Below are 20,788 nucleotides of genomic sequence, written 5' to 3' on the forward strand. Positions count from 1 at the left end.
GCAGAGTGGCCCACACACCCACCGTCTAAGCTGAGGACTTTCAAAGCCCTTTATTCATTTTAATTCCCTCAATTAAAAACTACTTTCTTCACCTATTACCAGGGAGGAAAGTAGGGCTAATAAGTAATTTGGCCACAGATCACTTTCTAGGAACACGAGAACTCCTAGATCCTTGCCATTTATCCTAATGCTATAAGCCATCTTAGGTGACCTTCATCAAGAACTAACATACGCGTTATGTGGAGGGCCCGCATGCCCGCCTTCTCCGGAGCCGATGCCTCAGGTATCCTATGCTCTGATGACCTCTCAAATGTCTCTCTATGATTTACCCCGAGCCTTTTCAATTCTTCACTCTCCAGGATCTAGCCTCCGTTTACATCCATACCACCTGGGTCTTCATATCTGGCATAGAAACCAGTCTTGCAGTACACGTCTGTCTTTGCACCTACCTGATCGATGTGAGACTTGATTGTTGGCCATGTACTCCAGATAATAGCACAAAATGTAATCACCCACTTAATCACCTCCAACTACAACCAAACCTTAATGACATCTTTAACACTTCACCTATATCTAATGGAGCTTACTTCCTGTCAGACATGTCTTCTATCCCTACAGTTTATCAACTTAATTCAGGCCTCTCCTGGGTCTGCCTATCTTTGTTACTGAGACGGCTAACCAGGCCATCATCCTTGTTGCCAGCCTGACCCACAAGAGGCAGCAGGATGAGCTTTCTAACAATATCTGACTGTGTCAGTCCCTGACAGAAATGGTTGATACTTCACAATGGCCTTCAGGAGAAAGCTGTTCCTTTCACGATGAGAGAATCCCTCTGTACACTTTAAGGTCAAGCTGAAAAGTGAGCTCTCCTGTGTGAGTTTTACACTTCCCCTTCTGCTATCTGCCCCTGTAATGACAGCACTGACCACAACAGGCTTTCCTTACATACCTTAATGCCTGCCTTCCTTTCATTAAACTCAAAATTCTCAAGATCAGAGATTATCTGACTTGTGCTTGTTTGCTAGACATCTAGAGGATGCTCAAACAGAAGTGCTCAGAAGTGAGAAATGGAAGAGCTGGTTCTTTAGAGACACTCTCAGTTCAGAGTGTGTCCACCAATGTGTCCAACATGGAGTGGGGGGCATAACTTTGAATGCAACACAGCTCTTTTTGATCACCATTATGAACGGCTCCTTCTAAGGAACATTTCCTTTGGAAACCTCCTCCCCGGCGCTCAGCAGTGACACACTGCAGCTGAAGAGCTATGAGCTAAGTGACCCACATATACATGCTATCCATCTCCTCCATAGGCCTGCACTTTAAGACAGGCCTTTCACTGAACTAGCTGAGTCCAGCATCTGTGTGGGTACAACAAGGACAGAGCAGTTCTTGTTTGGCTACCACAAAGCAAGGGCCAAAGCTAATGTCTATGTTTTTACGGTGGAATAAAAAGGCCCATGGTACTGAGCATGGAGATGTACGCCTTTAATTCAAGGGGATGCAGATGCAGGTGGATCTCCGCAAGTTTAAAGATAGCCTGGTCCACATGGGAGTTCGAGAATGGCTAGAACTACAGAGAAAGACCCTGTCTCCTCACCACATCAAAAAAAAAAAAAAAAAAAAAAAAGAAAAAGAAAAAGGAAAAAAAAAGGCCCATGTGACTTGAAAAAGGAATAGTACCAATGCTGAAAGGCAGACCAGAAGGAACAAAGGAAACTCACCATGTGGTGACATTGTTAGGTCAACTGAATCCAGCCAGTCGGTAATATCAATCCATAAATTCTTTTGATCATCTAAGCTAATTTGATTTGCATTGAGGCCTTTGTAATTTGTAACCATAAGACTCCTGATAATTTAAATTAGTGTTTGTGAGAAAAAAAAATCAAGGTACATACTAGAGAATATATGTAGTTATTATATATAATACATATTATATTTAATATGTATTTAATATAGTAAATATATAATCTCTAAGTATATTATATAATATACAAATATTTTTATTATAATATATATACATACATACATACACACACATTTATTGTTTGTTGTTTGAACCAACAGGGATAAGTTCCCCTCTTAAAAGCTACACAAGCCTATATATATATATGTATGTATATATATAAAACAACAACCATTAAGAGGTAAGACTAGATCCCAGGTTAGACCTGATAAGATTAGAAGCGGGGCAGCTAACAGCATACTTCAAATAGGAGAACGATTTAAAAAGAATACCCTCCATTCCTGACAGTGTCTATCAGGCCCTTGCAGAGTTACCCTTTAGTGAAACTGTGAAAAGAACTAAGTTCTGTAAAAAGTTGGAAAAGGAAGTTAAAAACAAACACAAATGTATGCTTGTTTTAATAACAACAAAAATGGTTTTATGAAGAACAGGACAGTCCTCAGGCTAACTCAATCTAAGAAGCTCCTCCTGAAGGCAGTCTAATAGTCGATGTACTGGGGAACTTTTAGTGAGGACAGACCTGAACTGCTCTCCAGTCTCCCAGAGAGGAGGAGAACAGGAAACTGTTAAATTTCAGTCTGAACCCCCAAGGCAGGCGATAGGGACATGTTGCAGGAAGAACTTCTGAGGGTGGAAAGGCAAATGAAAATGGGCTTGTGTGGCTTTTAAGAGGGGAACTTATCCCTGTTAGTTCAAACAAGAAAAAATACCCAGGGAGAGCCTTTTTTTTTTTTTTTATCTCTTCCAGAACCATGTACTATACTGTACTATAGGAAACTGTACTACAGGCCAGACTCTGCCAGGCTATGGCTGTACAAGGAGGCATAAGGACCATTAGATGTTTACATCCTCTGAAAAAGAAAACATGAAGGTGGAGTCTTAACCTCCCCTCTTCCATGTCCTGTGGCCCAGAGTAAATGCCATGAAGAATTTACACAACAGTACTTTTCCAGTTTCGCCTGGAAAGTTAAGTCTTGTGTGACTGACAAATGACTTGTAGCAGTAACAAAAACATTGTCACAGGCCAGAAAGAGTTCCTCACTTAATAAATAAAGCAGGAAGCAAGGGGTTCAACTTCAGAAGACCAATGTAGGTTAGCATATGTCTTACAAGGTAAGTCAAATTTAAGAAAGTAGAGGAGAGTGAGTGGTCCAGGCAGAAGAAAGCAGCAGCTAACCAGGGGGACAAGAGGGCAGCTAGGATTATGAACAGGGAAGCTTGGCTGAAGCTAATAGGACCATCAGAGAAGCAGGAACTTCACTTTAGAAGGACACAGCTAGTTTCATAAAGCCTTCTAGATACCAGCCAAGTAACTGAGAGCTTGTCCTGTGGGAAACGGGCAATAATGGAAGGTTTTTGAGTTAAAAAAAAAAAAAAGATGAAAATGACATATTTCTGCATAGTGGCCTGGTTGCAGAGAGATGAAAGGCCTGATGCTATTCCACAGGATCAAACTCCAGGTGGTCAGGGCCTCAATCCACACAGCCACAGTGAAACAAACACAAGAGAAAAACCTGTGGCTGATTCACTTCTTTCACTTCCAGATATGTGCTGACCCATGTGTTCTCTGCTGTAAGGGAAGTGGGACAAAGGGCCTGCCTGTCCTCTGGGCCCTGGTCACTACATAGACAAGAATTGCCAGGAGAGAGGAAAATGAGTGAGACAAATACAAATGTAGACAGCTGATTCCTAAACATTTATTTACAAAATCTACTACGTCAAAATGTCAAACAGAAAATGCTGTCCTCCAAGACATCCTGACCTGAGCTTCACAGTAGATGATGCTATGCCTCTGGTCAGTGAAATGGTCCAGAAGCAAGCACCTGAACTCTCTTGACTACACCAAGCAATGAGCATCAAAACAGATTCTTAAACAAGAGAGGGGGTCTGTTTTTGGAGCAAGGTGTTTCCAGATTTCACCTTCTTACATAGCTGAGGCATGGCTACAGACTTCCAATTGCTTACTCACAGACTCATCTTTAGAAGCTTCAGAAACTTCAACACCTCTCCTTCATAGATCTTTCTTCCCTTCCTACCCTTAATTTAATTTTGATTTCACTTCCTCTTGTCACTGCTTGCTTACAAATCATGGCTTGTGTCTGGAGTCAATTAGGGCTATGAAGTACCCCACCACGCCTTCATCTGGGGACTCATTTATACTTTTTTTTTTTTCCTTACTTCAGGAGGTAGAGCTAAAAGCTCTAGCTCCAAAAGTTTCCAATCAACCATCACATTCTATTCTTTGGAGAAGTGTGCTTTTCTCCAGTTAAGAAGGCGACATCAAACTATGCATTCGGCCCGAATATTTCCTTTCTACCTATATAAAGACCAACTGTGCTTCGGGAATTCACTCGCGAAAAACAGCACCGCATGTAGATGATAAATGTTTAATGGCAATGGCATTAAAAATCTTTCTTCCATTCAAAATTAAATGTAATTTCCTTATTACTTTAATGGAATCCCTTGGAGTTGAAGTATTTAACTAGTCTTTTTCACATCAAGTATTCACTGTGAATGCTCTTTTAATAGTAGGTGTGTGAACTGTCCACTGACAGAATGAAAACACACTTTCACTGAAACAAAAACTGGAGAAGGCCACGGCAGCTTGATTTGGAATCTGATAATGGCTTACAGATTCCATTTCAACTCAGATTTACAGTCAGTATGCCATGGAGCCATTTACTACCTCTAACCATTCAGGTCATATTTGGAAGAAAAGTATGAACTGCCACATCACTGAGAAAAAGCACACTGAAGCCGAAAATACTTGACTTTTCCTCTGCAATGCTAAGCTAGAAAAGAAGGGAGAAAAATGGATCAAACAAAATTCACCTTAAAAAGACAGACAGAGATGAATTGTCCAAAGTACTAGTCATGGGGTTTCCCCTTGTCACTGTCTTTCAGGATCACCGTGAGTGGGACTATACTGCAGCCCTGAGATTGGCTGGCTAGTAAACCCATCTTGATATACAAGATGTCTGACATACACAGGAAAAGCTCTAGGTGGTGAGAAGACACCTAATGGACTCATAGGCTGTGGATGCAAAGCTGGTACCCAGGTGCCAAACAAACTCTTATCATCATTCTTATATCCCACTGGAACTTCCCGCTACTGGCTCCCACCAGAAGCCAGGGGGCAAGGGCATCCTGGCATGCTATCCATTAAGATAAGCATCCCAGCCAGAGTGGATCCCAGAAGCCAATGGATATATGGCATGTCCATGGCCTACTTATCTTCCTCCTGGGTAAGCTGGGCTTTTCGCAATCTGAGCTGCCATCCGAGTGTCCACCTTAAGGTCTTCCATTCATTCCAAGCTTGTCTCTCCTCTCTTCATTCCCCCACACAGAAAATGTATAGGTCTTTAAAGATCTACTCATCACCTCTTCCCCAAAATTGCCTTTCAGTTTCACCCAGAAGTAATCTCTTGTTCCTTGAACCCCCAAAGTTCCCCTGTTACTTTGCCTAAACTCCCAAAGTTTACCTGAAACAACTCCGACTTCCTGACATAGTTTCTATATACATTTGTCTACTGTAAGTTTCCATTAGACTAGAAGTCCATGAGAATTCACCTCTTCTTTTTCCTGGATTATCAGGGCCAAAAATATGAGCTTGGCCAATCATAGATTCTTCATAATCACTAGCTAAATAAATGTCTCCTTCCAGATTCTAAGAAATTGATGGTTTTCTGAATCTTATCCCAGAACACAATCTAAGCAGCTTCCTTACTCATAATGCACACAGGGTGACGCTGAAGTAGCTGCTTTTTTCTGAGTGTCTACAATTACCACACCATGCCAGCAGCTTTGTGTGCAGCATTTCACCCAGCCCAACGACACCAATGTTAGTGTTAGGGTTAGGATTAGGGATGGAAGATCTTTTGTCCCAACTACTGGAGGCTCTCAGACAAGTGTCTCCCAAGCCAAGTGTCTCCCTGAGCAGTAGTCAGCTTCCTCCCCCACATTAGTGTCCTTCCCTGAAGGAAGTTCATACCCAACAGCAAAAAGACTGGTCCCTTGCTTCACTGGGCAATTTTAAAAAGCCATATCAGGTCCCAGTATGCTCCATGAAAAGCAGAATCATATTTCTCAACTGTCTATGCTCTATAAACTGAGTACACATCTTTCTCAATGACTTCACTAACATAAGCTTTTTTTTTTCTTATTCTCTCAGAGTATATCAACATCAACATAATCTGTAAGAAATATACCATCATTAAACAATTGTTTCACAAAAAAAGAAGCCAGGAAGAAAGACAGAATATGGAAAAGGAAGGAGGAGTTTCAAGACTCCCCCGCCCCCCCCCCAAAAAAAAGCTTGGTTCAGCAGTAGTAGTTTTTATTTCCCCAAAAATAGTCAAGTACTTTCAAATCTATATGACTTGCAGGCCAAAGTGTACTCGTAAGGACAACTACTAGCGTGACAGCACATCAAGGCACAGAGCCCAGTGGCCCACAGGGCTCATGGAATGCCGCAGAGTGCAGGTCTCTTAGGAGAAAATGTGTACCTAAGAGCCTGCAAGTGCAGCAGGCCAGCCAGGAATGAGATGCCTTCTCATCACATCACTCTTTACATCGCCAGTGCTAGGGGATCAGCCAGGGAGGTGAACCCCATTTTCTTCACAGGATAGGCCCTTAGCTTGCAGGACAGTCAATGACAGTTGCTACACAAGGCCAGGTAAGGTCGGTGCTCAGTGATAGCAGCTATTGTTAAGGCTTACTTTTACAATGCCAGCCAGGAAGCTGGTCAATGCAACATTCGTGGGTGATTTTCTAGATCAGGGTAAGAGAATCTGACCTGAAACTCCAGCTGAGCTACAGAAAAATTACTTCCTCTACAAAAGGCTCTACCACAGGCATCCTTTAAATAGGGGCCCCTTCCACAGCACATTTAATACAGACGTACGTCTTGCTTACCCGTGACATTTTTCTACTCAAAAGTTTTTAATTCTTCCTCAATTCCTACTACAAGTAAAATCTCATCTTCTAGGCCCTTCACTTCTATTCTGCTTTTTATACAAAAGTAGCATGTGCTCATTAAAGAATTTCTCAATGGCAGAAGCAGAAACAAAGTCGCTCCCAGTAGCAAACTGCCTAGTTGCTATGGTTACTCCAGCTAGCCAGTATTTCCATGCTTGAAGCATGGAGTTTTGCCCTCAGTTTTAACTTTAAGAACTTTCAGGCTGGCTTTTTAAACCTAACGTGACAGTGAAGAAGTTCTTCCTGGACCCTGATACACTCTTTAGCATGCCATGTTTGCCTAGTAATCCCCTATGCTCTATCATCAGGACCAGCATCATTAACATCATTAAGGCACTGCAGACTCAGAAAGACCCCTCCACCTCTAGAAGCAAGGTATGCCAATATTCATTTCCCATTTTCTTCTGTTTTACTTTCATAACTAAATCGCTAGTCCCTTCATAGTGTATTTACACTAAGACATGTAAGAATTATTTACATGTCTCCTTTGAAAGCATGGCTAACTCTGAAACACACAGTCACAGGCTTAAAGGCCTCATGAAGATGTCCTATCTGTACGTATTCATTAGGCCGAGGCTCAGGCATGCTTTGTGCCTGAGAAGGCCAGCACCCTGCTCTGCCGGCACACACCTTTCCGTTGTTTTGAAAAGATCAATTATCTGTCCTTGCATCTGTTTTCCTAGATGAATTTTGCAATTACTTTCTCATTCCTCTCAGAAAAGTTCTGTTAGAATTCTGATAGAAACTGCTTCAAACTTACAAACTAATTTAGATTGCCAAATCTCTCTGCAATACCTGCCCTTCCCTCCCAGGTTCAGTGTGCTTCTACACCCTCCGGACCTCTGTAGATGGCTACAGAATTGAGTCATGTACAGTTTTTTTCAAGGTTATTACTAAGAGTTCTTTATTTATTTATTTATTTATTTATTTATTTTTGCTGTGACTTTAAATGCTTCTGTTATATTTTAAGAGGCTGTTACATAGATTGAGGATCACCTTTAGCATCTGTACACTTTCATCATCAGGCCACAAACCTCAGCCCACCCACTCCCATGTCACTTCACAGCACTGGCTACAACCTGTCACTGCAGCACCCATTGTTATGCTAGCCACCCAACACATTGTACTTGCTCTTTATGCTCCAATAGCCAAAACTTACTATGGCCCAGGCAATATCAAACTTGTGGCAATCATCTTGTCAGTCTCCCAAGAGCTGGACTTATGGGCTTAAGTGGCCATGCCTACCACCTTTTCCATATTCTCTCATATTAAGTTCTAATGTAACTTCATGGTTTTAAGTGATCCAGTAACCATTTGCTTAACAATATGAGGACATGTAAACTCTTTATTGGAGAAAAAATTAAATATAAAACAAACTAAATTTCTAGTTGTTGTCTTTTAAGAAACAAATTTGGTAAAAATGTTCCATTTATTTAAACTAGTGACATACTAGAAGCAGTTACAAGTCTCAATATTTCAACAGATATTCAGGTAAATAAGTTATGAGATATTTTTAATAGGCATGCAGCCAAATAAATTAGTGGTATATAGCAATACATACTGACACAGAAAAAATGCTGGCTAACACAGTGAAATAGAAGAAATAGAGAAAAGACAAAACAAGAATGGGGCAGGGGAAAAGATGCATAAAGTCACAGTAGAAGAATTTCCTATTCATTTAATTAAAAGTCTAGAAGGCTGGGCACACTGGGGCAAGCCTGTATTCTTACCACTTGGAAGGCAGAGGCAGACAGATCTCTGTGAGTTTGAGGACAGCCTAGGCTACAAGCGAGTCTGGAACAGCCAAGACTACACAGAAAAATACTGTCTCAAAAAACAAAAACCAACAACAACAAAAAGTTAGGAGCTGGAGAGACAGCTTGGAGATTAAGAGTATCAGCTGCTCTTCTAGAGGTCCTGAGTTCAATTCCCAGCAACCACATGGTGGCTCACAATCATATATAATGAAATCTGGTACACTCTTCTGGCGTGCAGGTGTACAAGCAGACAGACTACTGTATAAATAATAAATAAATCTTAAAAAAGCAAAAAATGAATAATAAATAAATAAATGAGTCGAGAAAGATATATATCAAAACTGTAACAATGGCTATTCTTAGTTTTTCTATTGTTTAATGAGTATATACTACCTTTATGAACAAATTTCAATTATGTATGCTACTCACAGTAGTTCATTATGAGAGTATATAACATTATTAAACTCATTTGTAAAAAAAAAACTTGCAAAATACCTTCTTAAAAATCATTTTTTAATCTGGATGAAAAATTCTAAGCATATAGGGACTCAGGCAAAATGTCTCAAGGCAATGAGCAGTTGTCATGTTAAAATACACCCTAGAAATTTCAAGACAGAAACTGAAAAAAGCATGGGACTACCCTACTGCAAAAGCTCCCAAGGACCATCCACTCACAACCTCTAATTAGGAACAATAGATGCACAGAGCAGGGGTCTGCAGGGCCAGCTAATTACTGCCTAGGGCCAAAGGGACTTCAAACTCAAAACACACACTTTTAATTCCTTTCTCATTTCTCCTAAGTCACAATGTCCTGCTGCTTGTCTCTTCTACTTAGACTATAGAAATCAAGAGCTGGGGAAGATGCCCCTGAAAAGGCAGATAGGTTTAGTAGCTATCTTATCACTGCCTCTAAGTAGGTAAAAACTTATCCTGTAAAAGGAAGAAAATACTGCCTGGGTGAGTTCCGTTTGTGAGTCCTAGCATGAAACATTTTGACAAACACGCATATGCTAGACCACAATATGTAGGAAGTAGCACATGCGAGTATCTCCATACTTAGATAACTTGAAAGCCACGAAGGAAAAAGCTCTCAGCATTTAACATTCCTACTGTGTTGCAAGCTTTCTGTGTGTAAGTTCCTGGGTTCATTCAATAAATCCATCTCATATTTTTATAGGTTTATGTACTTGCCAAGAGGAATTTTCAAGGAGCCTGCTCTTAAGATAATTGCACTTATTTACTTAATTACTTATTTATGTGTGTGTGTTTTAAGACAGGGTCTCAGGCCTTGACTGGCCTGGAACTGTCTATGTAGACCAGGTTAGTGCTGACCTCATAGATCACTTGCCGCCTCTGCCTTCTGAAGTATGGGATTTAAGGTCTGAGCCACCACATCTGACCTAAGGTGTTTTAACTGAGAAGAGTTCATACTGTAGGAGTGACTGACATTTGCAGACCTCATTGAACTTTCACCCACCAGAGGGAGCCCATGTGGATTTCTACATAACAAGAAACCTCAAGCATCAAATTCACATGAATCCTAAAGCCATATTATTCACAACATAATCAGCATTATACATTTAGCATCATATTTCTAACTCTTAAAAAGTGACTGAGATAAACCAAACAAAGACCTTAGCAGACCTCCTTCCTAGAGAAAACAATAAAAAATAAAGAGTTTTTTAAAATGTGGGCTCTCCTGGGTGTACGTTACAGCACTCAACAACCTGGCACAGTAACCCTCTCAGTGATATAGGGGACAGGTTTCAGAATCCCAATGCACACAAAATCTACAAAAGCTTGAGTCCCTTACATAAAATGGCACAAGATTTGCGATCTCACACAGTTTAAATGCTAACACAGTACAGCTCACTGCTAGGTCATCAGTTGTTAGACTAATAAAGAAGACTGACAAGAAGAAATATAAGTGCATGTTCAACACATAAGCAATTTTTAATGTTCAATTCACAGCTGAATCAATGTACAGCTTCTCTAAAGAGAACCTTATAAGTGGAAGGCCAACCATATGCTGCCTTACAAGTTGGCAAAAGGCTGGCTAATATCTGCTCCAACAGACAAGGTTCTATTTGCAGTGTATAGACAAATGTGGTTCTTGATCCTCTAGGGTGAAATCAGGAAGAATTTCACTAAAACTGCCATAGGGAAAGGAATTATTTTAGGTGTAACTTAGTGGGTGACATGTTGAACTGCGGGTGCTCTGAATGCTAAAAAATGAGGAAAGGGGTACTTCTCCACTCCATACTGTTCTTAGCATGCTGAAGAGTATCATCAACTCACTGACCATAGAAGCATATGACACAATCATTGCACGGAAAAAAAACATGAAGCAAATAGGGTCCTAAGATTCAGTCCCTATCTGTACCAGTCAGCTAGGCTGACTGGCCATGAGGACCAGCCCAGGGTGTGCTGGATTTGTAAGCCTGTGCTTACAACAGAAAGCTAGGCTGTTCTTTTGTTCTCCCCCACTCCCTCCCCTTTCTCCTTCCCTTCCTCCCTCTACCTCACTAACTGATTACAAAGTGTGCTGGGGCAGCCAACAGCATACGGAACACAGATGATTTACCCTATATTAAGTACTCTCCTATCATTGAGAATAAAATACTAGACAACAGCAACTTAGAGAAAAAAATATATTTTATGAATAGTTTGAGAGTGCTGACCATGAGTGAAGAAGGCTTGATGGTAAGTAGGGCAGCTCCTGTCTGTGACAGTGGAACCACAAAGCTTCCTGTGTACATCTTGGTGGACAAAGAAGCACGTGAGTCATGGAGGCAGAACCAGGACACAGATCAGACCTGCTCCAGTTACCTGCTTCCTCCAACTAAGCTTCACCTCCTAAAGGTTGCACAGTCTCTCCAAATAGCATCACTAACTGTGGGACCAAGTTTTCACAGACATGAGCCTGTGGGAGGAAGGACGTATTTCACATCCAAACCAAAACAAATTCATAATCAATGAACTGGAAACACAGGAGACAAAGAAAGTGGCAACAATGAACAGTTTCTGGATGCAAAATGGCCAAAACTTGACTCAAACTGAAAACCTATAATGAAGTGCTGGAGCAGTACTTACCCCTACCCCATAACAATGTGTGATGTCACTCACCACAGCCTTTTCTAAACACACAGCACTGTGCACACTGCCACATCATGTGATGCCAGCCAGCATTGTCGGAAACACCATGGCTTAGAGGCAAAACTCCTGCAGTGATTCTACAGAACAAAGTTTTTTCACCTACAGGAGCAATGGTTTCAACACAGAAAACAAAAACTTCTAATAGCATGACTGTTCAGCATGGAAGTATTAGATTAAAGTATCTTTGGAGTATATCTTGTTAGAGTGTTTGTTTTTGTAAATCCTGTTTGAATTACCAAATTGAGTTTCATTAAAGAAACGAATTTTGGCTTCAGGTTAGGATACAATTTCCAACAACTTCAGAAACTGCCCAAAGCATACTTTTTCAGCTGGGTTTTTTTTTTTTGTTTGTTTGTTTTTTGTTTTTTGTGCTATACATTTATATAAAGCAGCATTTTCTGCATTGATAATTTAAAAACCAAATTATCAATTAACTCTGAGAAATGCTGAAAATGCTCAAGATCTTTCAGTATCAAATACTTAGCCAAGAGTTCATTCTTTATGCAAAATAAATATTCATATTAGTATGAAAACTTGTTTTCATTTCCAGTGATAAAGTTTTATGTATTTCAAAGAACAGTTTTACATAAATATATGATTATCAGTGAACATTTATTTTTTTTGTGCCTAATTTAAAATCTACACACCTGAGGCTGTATAAAGATTTCTGGGCAGAAAAGTGTCACAAGGCTGTAATATCAGCTCAGTGGTTAAGAGAACAACTGTAAAATGGAGTTTGGATCCCAGCACCCCTGTAAGAAGTTGGGCATCTCATGCATGCCTGTAACCTCAGCTCCAGGGAAAGCAGAGAAAGGAGGATCCTGGGACTTCTTGGCTTCCAGCCTAGCTGAGAAAACACAAGCTCCAAGATTAGAGAGAGGCTCTGCCTCAAGGAAATACACAATAATAAAGAAGACACCTCACACCCTCTTCTAGACTCCATATGCATGTGCGCGCGCACGCACATGCACACTCAAGCACTATTTTTTTTTTTTAAGAAAAGAGTTACAAGCTGGGTGCGGTGACACATGCCTATAAACCCAACACTCCGGGAGGACAGAAGCAGGTAAATCTCTTTGAGTTTGAGGCCAGCCTGGTCTACAAAGCAAGTCCAGGACAGCCAAGGCTACACCGAGAAACCCTATCTTGAAAAACCAAAGGAAGGAGGAGGAGAATGAAAGAGGAAGAAGAAGAAAAAGGAAAAAAGGAGAAGGAGGAAGAGGAAAAAGAGGAAGAAGGGGAGGAGGAAGAGTTGTAGGTTTAAAAAGTCTCATAAGCCCAAAAGCTGGCAAACATTTTTCAGGGAGGCCTGACAACAAACACAGCTCCAATGCTGTTTCTGTGACATGAAAACATTCTAAGCCTGTTTGAAGAAAATTAACATGATCACTTCATTAACAACAGGGTGCAGGCTGGATTTGGCCTGCAGACCAAAGTTTGCACCCTCATCTACGCAACTCAGAACATCCTCATGTTTAGGGACCCATCCTATCACTCAGGCCTCCTTCAGTAAGTGGCCCTTCTCATTCCTGTCTTGCCTTTGCTCCACTGTCACTGCTGGGCCTCACTGCCTTAGCTCACACACTTCCCTGCACACTGGTCCCACCTTCTTAAGTTTGGTATGATGGTTCTCAGCCTTAATGGCCCAATTAAATTACTACTTTCTCTCTGAGGTTTCCTCTAATTCTCCCCCAGGAGACTTAGGCATCCTTTAATCTGTATTTTCTAAGTCCTTTGTACCCATACAATGCTTGATACGCATCAGATATTCAATCAGGTAATGGAACAAACCAATTACTGAAACACAAAACTTCAAAAGCTGTAGTCCTCCTAAGTCCTGAGCAAAATCCAGAAGGGCAATCCAAAGAAACAGCTCACAACTGACATCATGAGAGTCTCTGGCACTGAGCTCTACATACAAGAAACACCAGTTGTTGTAAACCACAAAGACACAGCAATGTGAAGTTAAAAGGCCAGTCAGTAGGTCCCTGAGCTCTCTGGTTGGTTCCTAAAGGTTCTAAAGGAGAAGGGGGAAAAGCAGAAAAGCACACTGGCTAATGAGCGTCTCTTTCCTGCACCCCCTTCCCATCCCAGCTTTTACTCAAAGCCACTCCTTATTTTGTTTGCAAAACAGTTTCTGCCCTATATTTTTAAAATCGGTTTGAATCAACATACTCCTGCTCTGCTACCAGCTGTCATATCAGCTGCACAGTTTTTCTCTCTGCTCCTGGAGTCTGGCCCCATCTCCTGCCTCCTCTGCTTCTCTCTGGCTCTTTGCACCTGCTGCCAGACGCTGCTTCTGAAATGTGTTCCCTCACTGAAATCCCATTCAACTAGGATTACAGCCAATTTCTGGGTACAATTTATTTCCAGCCCCTCCACATAACAACCCAGGTGGTTCCAGCTCGCTTACTAGGCCCTAATATTGGGGCTCCTAAAAGGGAAATCAAAGAGGACCTAAGGATTTGATGCTGGAGAGTTACACTTGTCAGTCACCCCCAAGTTGCACTGTGTCTGCTTCTCCTTAAGAGAAGGCCTGAACCTCATTAATAAAACTAAAGCCACTATTTATAACAGATGCTGAGCTAAGTATAAATCAGCATCTGAAATAATCAAGAGTCCTTCAACTTTTTATAACTAGGAAGAGGCCTGGAGAGCTCCAAAAGTGAAAGCAAGGAGATGCCGTCAATTAGTACTTACTAATTAAACCTGTATTCCTGCACTGTTCTGGAAGCTTCAGTACAGACCACAGTCTCTTTCCTAGGAAGCACAGAGTCAAGTAGATAACTAAGTAACGTATACACAACATGTCAGCAATGAAAACAACACATTACAAGGAAGAGAAAGGCTACCACTTTGTACAAAGCAGCTGAGGAAGGCCTCCCTTATGGAACATCTGAGCCACCTGAAGTTAACTCACTCTCTGTGTATTCTGGGAGAAGTATTTGGTGTAAAGGAAACAACAAATGCAAAGACCTTGAGGTAGAAAGGTGCCTGCTATGCAAGAGAACAAGAGAGACAACAGGAGCAGAGTGCAGGGGAACGTGAGAGAAGCAATGACAAAGTGAGGCCAAATCACCTGGTCTGGGGCCACTCTAAGAACTTTACAGGGCTACAGAGATGGCTTGGCAGTTAAAAGAACTTGCTGTTCTTTCAGAAGACCTGAGTTTGGTTCCCAGCACCCACATCAGGCAGTTCACAAACACCTATAACCCCAATCCTGAGGATCTGACATCCCCATCTAGCCTCCTTAGGCAGACACACGCAGACAGACAAACAGACAGACGACAACACACACACACACACACACACACACACACACACATACACATACACCACACACACAGAGTGAAATATATAGTTGGTTGGTTGGTTTTGTTTTTCAAGACAGGGTTTTGCTGTGTAGCTCTGGTTGTTCTAGAACTAATTTTGTAGGCCAGGCTGGCCTTGAACTCAGATATCTGCCTACCTCTGCCTCCCAAGTGGTGGACTAAAGGTATGCATCACCACACCCAGTTAAAATAAATATATTTAAAAAAAAAAAACTTTGGATTTCAGCCAAGAACTGAAGAACTAATGAATTCGTGAGGATGGATTAAAAAAAAAAAAAACCACAACAAATAAATTCAACTTTCACAAAAGCAAGATATAATAAAGAACAAAACTTTATTGTTTGCCTAATCTGGAGGAAATTTTCTCAACAACTCAGAAACACTTTAACCTTACTTGGAATCAAAACATCTATGACTTGGAAGTTCCCATGGCTAGCTAAGGAAGGCTAGCTAGGCTAAGCTCTCAGTCTTGTTAATGTGGTAACTGGGCCTGAGAGGTTGCAGTAACTTCCTGGGCAGACTTAGCACCAAACAATGTTTCCTGGCTTCCTGTTCCATGCTACTCAGGAGCCCCTACTGCTCACCTGGTGCTGGGTACCTGTGTAGATCTCTCTGAAACCTTATAAATTAATGAGGAAGAGTAGCTGACACCACATGGCACCTCCAGGGCCAGCCATTCCCAAAGTCTTTCAAGACAACAAGCAGGTAAGGTGGGAAGCATCTATCCTAACAGATAAGTAATGAATGGATACACAATGCTCTTGGTAACATCAGGAATGTCAAGCACCATAAGAAATGTCCACTGCCCTTTCCCCCCATTCCTGGACACAGCCCTCTCCTCTTAAGGTTCTGATGAGACTATAATCATAATATCCAACCCACATACTGGTCACATACTGGAGCAGATATATGACTTAGCCAACTAAGAACCTTATTCCTAAGACAACAGCATAAGTTTTGGGATCCAAGCAGAATCAGGCCCATTCCTGGGGTTTTATGAATTGGAGCTACACAAAGACACTCCAAGCCATTAATTATGTGAGCCGACACACATATTTTGTTCTGAGTGGTTCATAAGTTACTCGTAACCAAAGAATTCAGACTCTTGTCGTCACTTGCACACCATTTCTCATTTCCTCAGTCAAGTGACTAGCACTCTGTTTGTTTGTTTGTTTGTTTGTTTGTTTGTTTGAGACAGGGTTGCTTTGTATATGTAGCCTTGGCTGTCCTGGACTCGCTCTGTAGACCCAGCTGGCCTGAACTCACAGAGATCTGCCTACCTCTGTCCCTCTGAGTGCTGGGATTATAGGCATGTGCCACCATGCCAGCATGGCCGTTACTCTTAGCAAAAAGAATAACAGCTCAAGTAACTTCCTGACTTCATACAGCCAGAAAGAGATTCAAATCTAAGCCTTTCTGCTCCAAGTCCCATGCACTACAAATTCAAGAAGAAAACTCTTTGATGTTGGAAAGTACAAAAACTTTGTTTAAAATTATTGGGTGGTGTGAGCGGTGGTTCAGTGATGAGGAGCACTTACTGCTCTTGCAGACATCCGAGTTAGGTTCCCAGCACCCATGTCAGTCAGCTTACAACCACCTGGAACTTTAGTGCCAGGGGATCTGATGTCCTTTTCTAGCCTCCCAAGGGCATCCCCACATGCATGGCACACAGTCACACAGACACACAGGCGTACACACACAGAAATTAAAACAAATCTTTTTAAAAATTTAAGTAGATATTTAAGATACAAGAACAGAGGAAGAAAAACATTAAAATGCCAAAAAAAAAAAAAAAAAAGTTGGCTTCTACCTCTGGCTCTAGCCCATGACCTCAGCTGGAAAGAGTTGGGCCCAGTCACTGCACTTGTCTAGGTTAACACCTAGACTATCAACACACCAAAACTGTGACATCCATACACTGTGTCACAACAACCTTGACAATAGCATGGCCAGACTCAGAACAGAGATGTCTTCCCATCTACTAAAATGATTATTCTGAACAAGATACACTACAGGCCCTTTAAAAGCGCATTCTGAAAAAGTCTACGTACGGTTCTGTTTGGGTATGCAATTGATTTTTAATCAATTTGCCCAGTAGGATATCAAGCAGATATCAACTGTCAAGCCCAACAGTTGATAATGGCTCGTAGGGCACAGAGTTGAGGGATTCTGAGCTGCAGGATCTACTGGGAAATGAGCGCTGGCTTCTGTGGTCAGAGGCAGTATGTGAGAAGAATGCATGCACAGGTTCCAGGTGTTTGCCACTGCTGATACTTCATCTTTAACTCAGAACTTTCTTTTCACTGTTGGGGCTGCCTGAACCTTCCAAGGATCTTCATCCCTGAGGCTTTTAAATGAAAATAGCCAAAAATGCATTTTCAGCACTTGGGGAGCGGTCTAACCGATGGATAACAGGGCTTTCTCTTCACAGGGCTGCTAGCTGAACTGTACTTCTTAACTCTACTATTCAATCCTCTACTCCTAAGGACTGAAAATCTGTGCAGCATCAAAAAACCACCAATTTCAGGAAAAGTATCAACACACCAAAACTGTGACATCCACACACTATGTCACAACAACCTTGGCAACAGCATGGCCAGACTCAGAACAAAGATGGAGGACACCTTATTTTCCCTTCCTTTCACTTCAACCTGAGGCATGCCCCCTTCAACGTGATCCACAGTATAAGACATGTGACATATGATATATGATATATGTGATGGACCAATAGTTTTTAAAGTCTCCTTAGAATAAAAAAAGGGGGGGCTATTTTATAGTTAAATAAACCTTGCTTGATAGCATAGGTCTGGCTAATGGTTAACATGGTTGAGATAACAGTGTGGTCTCCTGGGTCTTCTTCAGGGCTTCACTGTCCACATAATACTGGACTGTCTAAAGCAGTATTTCTCAACCTGTGGGCATGAACCCTTTGGATAGTTGAAAGCCCCTTTCACTGGGATCACATATAGACATTTGGCATATCAGATATTCACATTACAATTCATAGCAGTAGCAAAATTACAGTTATGAAGTAGCAAGGCAAATAACAGGGGTTACCACAACATGAGGAACTGTATTAAAGTGTTGCACATTAGGAAGGCTGAAAACCACTGGTCTAGAAGGCAAAGTTCAAAGTGCAGAGTGATCTACAAGGTCCTTCAAGATTCCCCTCTGGCTGCCATACCACTCTTATTTTTTTCTAAGTGTCCCACATTCTTAGGTTAATCAAACCAATTTACGTTAAGCTGGTACTAGTTCAATGCCTCTGTGCATGCTGGTCTCTTTTCAAAAAACATTTTGTTAATTCACTGAGAATTCCATATGATGTGTTTTCATCATATTTACCACAATTCCCCCTCTAACTCCTCTCAAATCCACTCCACCTCTTTACCTCCCCTAACTTCACGCTCCCCCTTTTAAAAATAGCTCATCAAGTCCAATTGCACTGCCCACATACTCCTGGGTGTGTGGCCATCCAGGAGTCTGGGTGACCCACCTCACATGCTGTTGGCTTAACCTGCAATTGTCCTTCCTGGCCTTCTCTGCAAGGAAACCAACTATTCTTGTTTAGGAATGTGTTTTTTACATCACTGTCCCATGAAGCCTCTCCACCAAGTGGAATAAACCACTGTTTCCTTTGTGCCCTACAAATACTCCTTCAAGGCACACTGCAGGAGTTTTGTTTGTATGTGGACCTCCTCCACTGGAACCGTACAACTCAAAAAGAGTAAGTATCCCGTTACTCTAAAACAGTGCTGGTCAGAAGGTAAGTAGATGTTTATTGTTGGAGGAAGTGACATGGCATTTATTTGATCCATTCACCCTTCTGTGCTTAGACATTATCTGTAAACAGTCGTTCATTAACTCGTGCATATGTGTATTAATTCAAAAAAATCTGAGTGTCATCTGGTGTGCCTTTAATCTCAGCACTTGGGAGGCAGAGGCAGCCATCTTTCTCTGAGTTTAGAAAGGACAGCCTGGTCTACATGGAAACTCTGTCTCAAAAAAAAAAAAAAAAAAAAAGTGCCAAGCAATAAACTATGTGTCAAGCAGTGGTAAACTTACTGGAAAATCAGTGAAGCTTAAAGCTTAGATTCCCCCTTACCTGTACCTTTCAATGCTTTGGATCTCTGCACTCCCTCCCCGCGCGCCCCCCCCCCCCCGTCTCTGTCTCTGTATGTGTGTGTGTTTCTTAAATAGGACTGCCTGCATATGCCTCTAGTGCTACAAAAATAACATGTAACTTGGTGTCATAGATACAAAGGAATTTGTAGCATTTTCTCTTTTTCCTGTTTAGTGGTGACAGTCATTATCTGTTTGCTCGTTCATCCATTCATCAAAGGATAATTTACTAAGCAATGCTGTTGGTTGTGCTACGCAAAGATAACGTCAACATTGTTTCTGCCCTTATTGAGAAGGTTCCTACTTTGGAGATGAACAAAAGCCGGCTGTGCTCAGGTTACAGAAAGCAGTTTAGGGGACAGTAACAACAATGGGTGTTGTTTTTAAGTGCTGCTGAAACGTACGCTTCCCCTACCTTTTACCCCACACTGTTGATATCCTAAACCAGTTCAGGGGGTACTGAGTCCTACTGAGGCCAAGGTAAAGGAGAGTTCAGTTGAGTGTGGATTTAAAACCCTACGCGCAAGAGGAGGTCCAAACAAGTACGTGAAAGGAGCAAAGGTAGAGTGGTGAGCTTTGCAACAGGAAGCGAAGGACTGCGGGAACTTTTCCCTGGCACTCTAGTCAGCAGTGTCAGCGAACTCACTGCCTCTAAAGGTTAGCCTGATTTCAAGAATATCCAAACACCAATTCAAGTCTTACTTCCTACAGTGTCCGGATATGCATCCCTCTTCCTGAGAATAAACCTGTCGCCAGCCACAGCCAGCTGTCGGCTCCGTGAGACCGACGCTTCTGTTTCGCAAGAGACTCCCTGTCTGCACTGAGAGCTTACTAGGCAGGGTCTAGTTTGGGGTCCAGGGTCCGGAGTGCGGATCCGCCCCCATCTCCCGCCCGCTGTTCCCATAGCAACCAGCTTACCACTTCGCGGGCCCGGCTGGAGAAGTCTCCCTTAGGCCGAGGGCTTCGGCGGAACAGCTCGTCCCGGCTGCCATCGGTCCCGCCACCCACCGCCACTCCCAGTGCCTTGTTCCGCGTCTTTACTGTCTTGACACTGGCCCGGAAGAGCAGTGTGATGTCCACCGCCATAGCGACCCGCACCGCGGCCAGAAGCCAGTCGGCACACGTCAGCAGCCGGCGACCCCAGCAAGAACCGGTCACTGAGGGACGTTCCTATTTCTCACGCCTCCGCCTGGGAACTGTAGTCAGAGAAGAAAGGTTCCGCATACCGCAGCGAGTGGAGAAAGGTTCCGACCTCAGCCCAGCGCGCGGAATCTCCACTCCAGATAGCCACACTCAGTGCATCGGCACGCCTTTCTTCTCCCTGCAAACTTCGCCGGGCTCAGACGCTCGGAAATTTCCCAGTGCTTCTAGAACTGAGCTTCGGGAACGAAAGCTTCAGGAAGCAAGAAAGATCTCTCCCTTATGATTCTTTAGAAAGCCGGCGGGCGGTTTGGTTGACAGGAAGGAGGCGTAACGTTTTT

At 42.3% G+C, this 20,788-nt stretch overlaps 1 protein-coding gene across 2 annotated transcripts in view; it reads right to left on the minus strand.

The window, feature by feature from the left end:
• Positions 1-20,493, minus strand: part of Stx18 (syntaxin 18) — a 95,725-nt gene extending 75,232 nt beyond the window's left edge. Inside the window, exon 1 of one of the 2 annotated variants that reach the window (XM_021649640.2) lies at positions 20,226-20,493. In XM_021649640.2, coding sequence (XP_021505315.1) covers positions 20,226-20,393 — 168 coding nt within the window. In that variant the 5' untranslated portion in view covers positions 20,394-20,493. The remainder of the gene's footprint in view (positions 1-20,225) is intronic. The other variant, XM_060365404.1, reaches the window with a different exon arrangement.
• Between the last annotated feature and the right edge of the window lie 295 nt (positions 20,494-20,788).

Source organism: Meriones unguiculatus, chromosome 12 (assembly GCF_030254825.1).
Source record: "Meriones unguiculatus strain TT.TT164.6M chromosome 12, Bangor_MerUng_6.1, whole genome shotgun sequence".
Lineage (NCBI taxonomy): Eukaryota > Metazoa > Chordata > Mammalia > Rodentia > Muridae > Meriones > Meriones unguiculatus.